This window comes from Ochotona curzoniae, unplaced genomic scaffold (genome assembly GCF_017591425.1).
Source record: "Ochotona curzoniae isolate NIBS_2020 unplaced genomic scaffold, NIBS_Ocur_1.0 contig_3432, whole genome shotgun sequence".
Taxonomy (NCBI): domain Eukaryota; kingdom Metazoa; phylum Chordata; class Mammalia; order Lagomorpha; family Ochotonidae; genus Ochotona; species Ochotona curzoniae.
Window position 1 is genome coordinate 13,916,697 of NW_024465859.1, and position 7,564 is coordinate 13,924,260.

The 7,564-nt window shown below is 49.0% G+C and overlaps 1 protein-coding gene across 4 annotated transcripts in view; it reads left to right on the plus strand.

Moving 5' to 3' along the window:
- Positions 1-3,949, plus strand: part of PRR5L (proline rich 5 like) — a 73,383-nt gene extending 69,434 nt beyond the window's left edge. For 3 of the 4 annotated variants that reach the window (XM_040980117.1, XM_040980119.1, XM_040980118.1), the window contains one exon: positions 2,202-3,949. In XM_040980117.1, coding sequence (XP_040836051.1) covers positions 2,202-2,596 — 395 coding nt within the window. In that variant the 3' untranslated portion in view covers positions 2,597-3,949. The remainder of the gene's footprint in view (positions 1-2,201) is intronic. The other variant, XM_040980120.1, reaches the window with a different exon arrangement.
- The last annotated feature ends 3,615 nt before the right edge of the window (positions 3,950-7,564 follow it).

Sequence of the window (7,564 nt, forward strand, 5' to 3'; positions counted from 1 at the left end):
TGCTGCTTTGAACTCTCTGGGTGCTTCTGTTTTATAGTTATCGATTTTTTTGTAATCATAAAAGTAATATGTGGTTATTCTAAGGATGTGGGAATATTAGAGAAATGCATGACTTGAAGAGGTCAAGCATCGTGCTTTAGAGACCCTCTGCTGGCTCCCAGCACAGAGCCATCCTCTTTTTTTTTTTTTAAGATTTATTTATTTTTATTGGAAAAGCAGACATGCAGAGAGGAGATACAGAGAGAAAGATCTTCTGTCCACTCGTTCACTCCCCAAGTGGCCATGACAGCTGGAGCTGAGCTGATCCAAAACCAGGAGCCAGGAGCTTCTTAATATGGTCTTCAGCCTGGGTGCAGGATCCCAAGGCTTTTGGCCATCTTCTACTGCCTTCCTGGGCTACAGGCAGAATAGCTGGGTGGGAACTGGAGCAGCCGGGCACCCATCCGGGCAAGGATTTATCCACTAGGCTGTTGTGCAAGGCCCAGAGTAGTGCTTTTGCTCCTCAGCATTTTGTCTCCTGTTTCCAAAAGAGGGGGTCCTAAGCACCTCACTTCTCTGGACAAATGACAACCCTTTGGGGGGGGTGATGTTCATTGTTCTCTGTCCTCTGAGGGCGGTGGCAGTGCCCTGTAACATGGCAACATGTAACAGGGAGAGTTTGGGCACTGCTATTCAGCATCTAAGAGCCTGGGGGCTGAGTCATGCTCTTCTGCATCTGTTCAGTGGTGATAAAGAAACCAGCCCTGCTTCTATTAGAGCGAGGCTGGGCCTAAATGGTGAGACCATGGATGGGAGTGTGCTCTAAGCTTTTAATTCAGAACTCTAAATTCTGCATGTTATTGTTTGGTTTTGAAAAGTGATTACCACCAAACTACTCTCTTGGATTCTGAGTCAGTGGACTTGGATAGTTTAGTCCTGAGGGTTGGAACTAGACTCCCTTGTGGTGATCTTCACACATGCACACACCACTCTCAGGACAGGAGCTGCAGTGAGCTGTGCACGTGCATCTAGGCAGGACTCCCTATGATACCCACCCAAAAACATAACCCCTGGAAGCATCAACACACATGTGCAGACACCTACACATCATCTTGTCAGAGACTGAACTAGAACACCCTGGGAGAACACCCAGGATAACTCCAGTTCCATTGAAAAAGAAATTAAAAAAAAATTGCAATGGTCATACTCTGCTTTAGTCACTAAATCTAATCTGAGTAGTTTGTAAAGCCCCTTGGAATTCTTTGGATGGAGCCAAGTACCCATCTTTGGTTGGAAATGTCTCCTGCCCTGTCATAGTTGCAAATCACCTGCCGGTGGAGGTTTGGGGTCCCAGACTCCATGAGTCCATAGTTGAACTCTGGGGTTCAGAAACTGTCCTCTTTCCATCCGTAGCCACTCCCCAAGTCTGTTTTGCCCCTGCCTTCTGTCCCCCAGCTCTGTGCCTCTTAGATGGTCTCTCCTTTCTTGGGTTCCCTCTGGTGTCTTTTGCTGTCTTCTTCCTCACTCACTCCTCATTACCAGCACAACTCTGGTTCCTGTCCTGATCACCCATCTGTGATGTTCCAATTCATTTTTTTTTCACATGCAACTGCATTTATTCTAACAAGTAATGCCAGAGCCTTCTCTCCAGCTTTGCTCACATTTGACCATTTTAGCTCCAACCTATCCTTCCTTATGACCTGCAGCTTTACCCCTCTCCCTCACCAGCCTTCCCATGGCCATGGCCTTGACTGTGTAAAATGCATCACTGATGCTTCCACTTGGCATTCAAGGGCACACCTGTGATATAGCTTGTCCTGCATGCGTTGGTTTTCTCTGTCATTCATGGATTCTGCCTTCCAGCCAGGCTGTGTCCTGAGGGTGTACCTGTCCCAGTAACTTGCTCAGGTTCAATGCACAGGTCTTCAGAGGAGATGTGTTGAAAGGCAATTTGGGGAGAATCCAATGAAGTTCAGGCAGCAGACTGGAAAGACAGAATACTCCTTTGATCCTAATCTATCAAGGGGTGGGATCTGGTATCAACAGGTAAGACTGCTGGAGACACTCTGGCCATCACCAAGCTCCTTCCTTGCATTTCAGCAGGACCACGCTTAGCATTGCTCCCGAGGACCCGCATGCCTTAACCTTCCCTCAAAGTGACCAGGAGCTTTACCCACAGCCCTCTGTCTCAGTGACAACCTCTGCTGGTTTTTCTCTTGCAGCCAGGCGGCACTCCAGGGTCCGGCCCAAGGTGACTCTCCTGAATTATGCCTCACCAATGACCACAGGCAACAGGCCGCTGAATGAGATGGCCTTGACCCCATTGACAGAGCAGGAAGGTGAGGCGTACCTGGAGAAGTGTGGCAGTGTCCGGCGGCACACAGTGGCCAATGCCCACTCAGACATCCAGCTGCTGGCCATGGCTACCATGATGCACTCGGGCTTAGGGGAGGAGGCTGGCAGTGAGGACAAGTGCCTGCTACTGCCACCCAGCTTCCCCCCACCCCACCGGCAATGCTCCAGCGAGCCCAACATCACTGACAGCCCTGACAGCCTGCAGGAGGTAGCAGGAGACAGCCAAGAGGATTCGGAGCTGAACTGTGCTTCCCTCAGCTAAGTCACCACCTCCAGGATTTCCAGCAGCTCCTGCTTTACAACCTGGATGATAACCATCCTGTGGACCACCAAGAGTCTCTACCGTGGGCCTTGCTGCCTTGTTTCCCTTAAGGTCCAGGCCTGACCTAGGTGCCAGAGGGGTAAACATTGGTCAGACCTCTTCAGGTGGCTCACTGTGACCAGCTCTTGAAGAGACACACAGACAAAGCTGCCTGCTGTTCGCTTTCAGCCTGGCCTTCCTGGCCTTCCTGATCCAGATGCTCATCTTTGGGCCTTTCAGACATTGAGCTGCCTGAGGTGCCCAAGCCTGTATCCCACTGCTCCTGGCCTCACTGGAACCACACAGCAAAGCCTCAGGAATGTGCTGGCCATTGTCTGTTCCCTGTAGATTCCTTGCAATGCAGAGGCTGAAGGCAGAGAGAGGAAATAGAGTGGCACCTGCAGCCCCAGCTTGTGCGTGGGTGAAAGCGAGCCCTACCAAGCAAGCGCCAGAGCTCCTGGGAAGGAGCTAGCCCGCTGGTGCCTGAGAGTCTGTCCTCACCTCCATTCAGATCCTGTGTGCTGCTCACACAAAGGCCTTGGCTTGCATCCCAGGAGGGCCCCAAGGCTGCAGCCTGTCTTTCAGAAAGCCTCAGCATTTTGTCTCTCTCAGGCTTCCTCCCAAGCCCCAGGGATTCACCCCTCTGCAGGGTGTAGCTGCTTCCTTCACCCCTCTCTCATTTCAGAAATGTATCCATTTTCCCATTGTGGGTGTTGAGGGACTAGGCACCAACCGAAGAGTCTGTTTACCTGGATTTGACTTGAATTTCTAAAATGCATGTTATTTCACCAAATTGTTGGCAGATCTTTGCTTGGTTCCTTTCCAAGATGGGTGTGTCTTCAAACTAAGGAGCAAGCAGCAATCCCCTTCCCCTAGAAGGGAGACCGGAAGTGGTTCTGGACAAAATGACCCATGGTGGACAGGACTCCTATGCCACCTGGTTCTGGAAGCAGCTGCACTCAAATCCAGAACGGCCTGTATCTGAGAGTGGAAAAGCTGTATGGGGAGGGGAGACTCAGTTTGCCTGAAGAGCAGAGAATCGTAGTAAATGGAATGTGTCTGTGTTTACAGTTTCTGTGTATTCCCTGGGATAAAGGACCTCCCTGAAGTGTCTGCAGTTTCTAACATGTGAAGTCTCAAGATGCCATTTGGGACAGCAGGTGTTGGTCCTGCCCTGTGTCCTTAACGTTGATCCCCCGGTCTGTGAGTTTTTTAATTCACCTTGAATTCTTGTTCTCCTTGTATCTGTTTACTGGCTTCCTTTGATAACAGGATGCTCCTTCACCCAAAGATTTGGACTTTGTGTGGTGAAATCTCAAGATGAAAGCGACCCCCCGCTTCCAACAGGAAGAGGACCAGGTAAAGCTGTCAGTGGGAGGGGATCCTCTAAGCTCACCTAAGCCCAGATCCTCTAAGCTGGGTGAAGAGCTGAAGTACACCTGCCTAGTACTGTGCTTTGGATGGCTGTGACTTGGACATTTTTGTGTAAAAAAAAAATTGTTTCCTTTTCTTTCTTTTGAGGAAATGGGGGAAGAAAAACATCCAAAGAAGATCAAATGAGATTTTTAAACACAAAAATAATATCTGTCCACAAGCTGGCTATCAAGCGTTAGCAAGTGGGAATTCAGTGGGTAACAACATGATTTACTTAACTGATGGCTTCTGTCCTTGCAAGTACACTCACCTGTTCTTGAGACTCTTTATTGATCCAGGCAAAGTAACTGATCATGTTCTGGTTTACTTTCTAGCTTACAGAATTAATGATATATAGGCCTTGAATGCCTCTTTCCTATCTCTGATGACCCTGAGGAGGATAGCAGTTGTCAGTTAAATATATGGGTGCTCAGGCCAGGAGAGGTCCAGTGTACTCAACTGCTGGTGACTGTTAGTATATGATTTTCTCTTTGTACACAGCTGATACTGGTTCAGTAAATAACTGCACACATAAGACCTTTGTGGGTGTCTCCAGCCATGTCAGTCACTGCAAGAGAGACAGCTGTGGTGGTTTTAGCCACTTTCTCTCCCTTTTATGAGCTGAAGAATCACACTCCCTAGCTCTGCAAGGTTTCACCTATGGCTGAGGTTTAATGACAGGAAGCTGTCGCGACTCTCAGGTCTGAATGATTTCACAAACCAAAAACCTTTCGTGTCTGTTGCCAAGATGCATTCAATAAACATTTTGGACATGTTATCCTAATCCCTTGCTGGATGCCTCAAGTGTGTCTTGATTGAATTTGCAAGTACAGCAGACTTAGGTCTGGCTGCATCCAGGCCTCCAGCTCCCGCCACACACTTGCCTTTCCTGTTGTTCCCCTCCAGAGTTAGGTTGCAGTCTTAGCTAATCCAATATTCCCTGGAGTTTGCTCGCCATCCTAGACTGGGTGGGAGGGTAATTTCCTGGAGAAAGAGCCTGTAGATGGAGCTTAGAAAATCCTGAAATGTCTGAGGAGCCAGTCCTCTTCTGGAGCATGCTTGGCCTCTTTATCCCAGAGTGTTTGACCATGGGCACACTTGCCTTATTTACTCATGGACTCTCCCTTAAATATTCCCCACTGGCACTAGTGGAAGAAATTTATTAAGTTTCACTCTGTATAATACCCCAAGGAAGGCATGGCAGCATTAGCTGAGACTTCTACAGATACAACAAGAGCAGTTGGAAACATGGCTTTTTGTTTTTTGTTTTGTTTTGTTTTGCCAAGTCTTCCTAGGCTGTCATTGTAGTAACCTGAACATTGTGCTTCAGTAGGACTCATGGCACTGGGCATCCAACACATGTTAGTGCATCGACACCCACATCCATCCATCCATCCATTCATTGATCCATCAAATACTTGGTGGTGCTTCTGTTTGTAGATGCATTTCTTGGTGCTAAAAACAAAGAGATAGGACAAAGAGCCACGGTGCTTACTCTCCTGGGGAGGAAGCTGGAAGTCAGGCACAAGTATACATACAATGAAGACTGCTGCATGAGCTAAAATGGCAAAATACCAGAGACGAGAGGTAGGGTGACTGGAAGGAGCTTCTCCAAGATGACTTAATGCTGAGACCTGAATGATAAGAGGGACCAGCCTCCCCACTGCTTCTGCTTCCTGTGGCTGCTTCAACAGTTATTCCAAATGTAATGGCTTAAAGCAACATGTGTCCATTAGCTCATGGTTCTGTAGGTTAGATGTCATTGACATGCGTCTCATTGCGCTAAGGTCCAGGTACCGTCAGGGCTGTGTTAGGCTCTGAGAGCTCTAAGGGATTAGCTGTGCCCTTACCATTGGCAGCATCTAGAGCCTGCCAACATTTCTTGGCTTGTAGTCTTCCTCCACCTTCAAAGTCTAAGATGAGGGGTGAGTTGAGTCCCTCCCACCTTGCCTCACCCAGACTGTATTCTGCCCTTTCCTTCCACATTTAAACATTCTGTGATCACAGTAAGCTCAGCTGGATATTCCAGGAGACATTGCCATCGCAAGGTCCTTCACTCAATCACATCTACATCAGACCTTTGTTTTGCTTTTTTTGTCTGTCTGGTGGTAGTGGTAGTAAGGAGTCCTTATTCTGCTTAGCACACAATCCTTGATTTTCTCTTTCTTCACAGAGTACTCCTTTGCCCTGAAAAGTCCCTGACAGAACATCTAGGCTGCTCAAGAAACTCCTTGTCCACCTGCCCTTCTCTGGGGCTCTCACTGAAATCCTAAGGGAAAACAAGGAGTGGATGATGCAAGCTGGACACAGATTGTCCTCTTACAGGATTTGCCCTATGGTTGTGCTGCCAAAGAGTCGTGATGAGCTGGCTGGAGCTCTCCAAGAAGTCCCCGACCCAGCACGCGCTCTCTGCTCTGCTCTACTGGCCTCTCTAATTTCCCCAGTTGGATGACGATGCCTGGGGACATGCCCTTCCTGTCCCCTCTTCTGATGTCTCTGCCAGCAGGAGATAGGCCAGCCACATGGTGTACTGTACACCATAGGAAGATGAGACTGCAGCACACAGGAACCTCGGGGTGTGGATGCTGACCCTGACCATTTGTGGCCCAGGCTCCCACAGTGGCCATGATTCTGGAGTCCTTCACTTAGGTCTTAGGCTACATGTCTCCTGACTGGGCTTCCATGACTTAAACACTTCTGGAATAGCACTTCCAGGCTTCATGTCTCCCTTGTGGGCATCTTCTGCTGATCTTCTTAAAATGCATACCCTACTTAAACCTTTTCTTTGCCTTTAAATCCACACAGTTGAGCTTGCCTTCAAGGTCATTCACAGGCTGATCCACTCACTCTTTCATCTTCATGGGCTGCTGTCTGCATCCTGTTTTAGGATGCACATGCAGGTGCTACATCTTAGACCTGCCCAGCCTATTCTCAGCCCCAGGACCTCTGAGTGTTGACAGGTTCCACGTTCACTTCTAATTCAGCCAGTCACCACCCCAACTCTTGAGCTAAGCAGTGGGACTTGTATTTCCATAGGTTTGGACCCACTTATCCTCCACAGAGTCTACCCCTGGGCCTGGTTCTCTCACGTACTGGTTAGTGTCATGGCCCTGCCTAATGTGGCCTGTCCCCTGTTCCGACACTCAATCAGGTACTGGGATCTATGTCTGCGAGACAGGCCCCCAGCCATAGCTTTTGTGTGGTATGGCATGTGGTGGTCAGTGATGCTCTGCACTAACAAGCCCTTCTCAGGGCTCCCATGTGGGCTGGTGAATCAGTCTGACCCATATGGATCTCCCAGTCGCTCCCCTCCATACCACCAGGTCTCAGTCCCCTCACTTACCAGCCAGTACAGTAGCCCTGTTATTAGGTGTCCCTCAGGATTCATTCCAAACTTGCACGTATGGGGTCTGCATCCATGGATGTCCCTAGTGAATATTTCATCATCCCCAAATCCCCAAAGCTCATCAGCGGTCGGCTAGTAGGCAAAGTCCAGCACCTGATGGGCACTCTGAC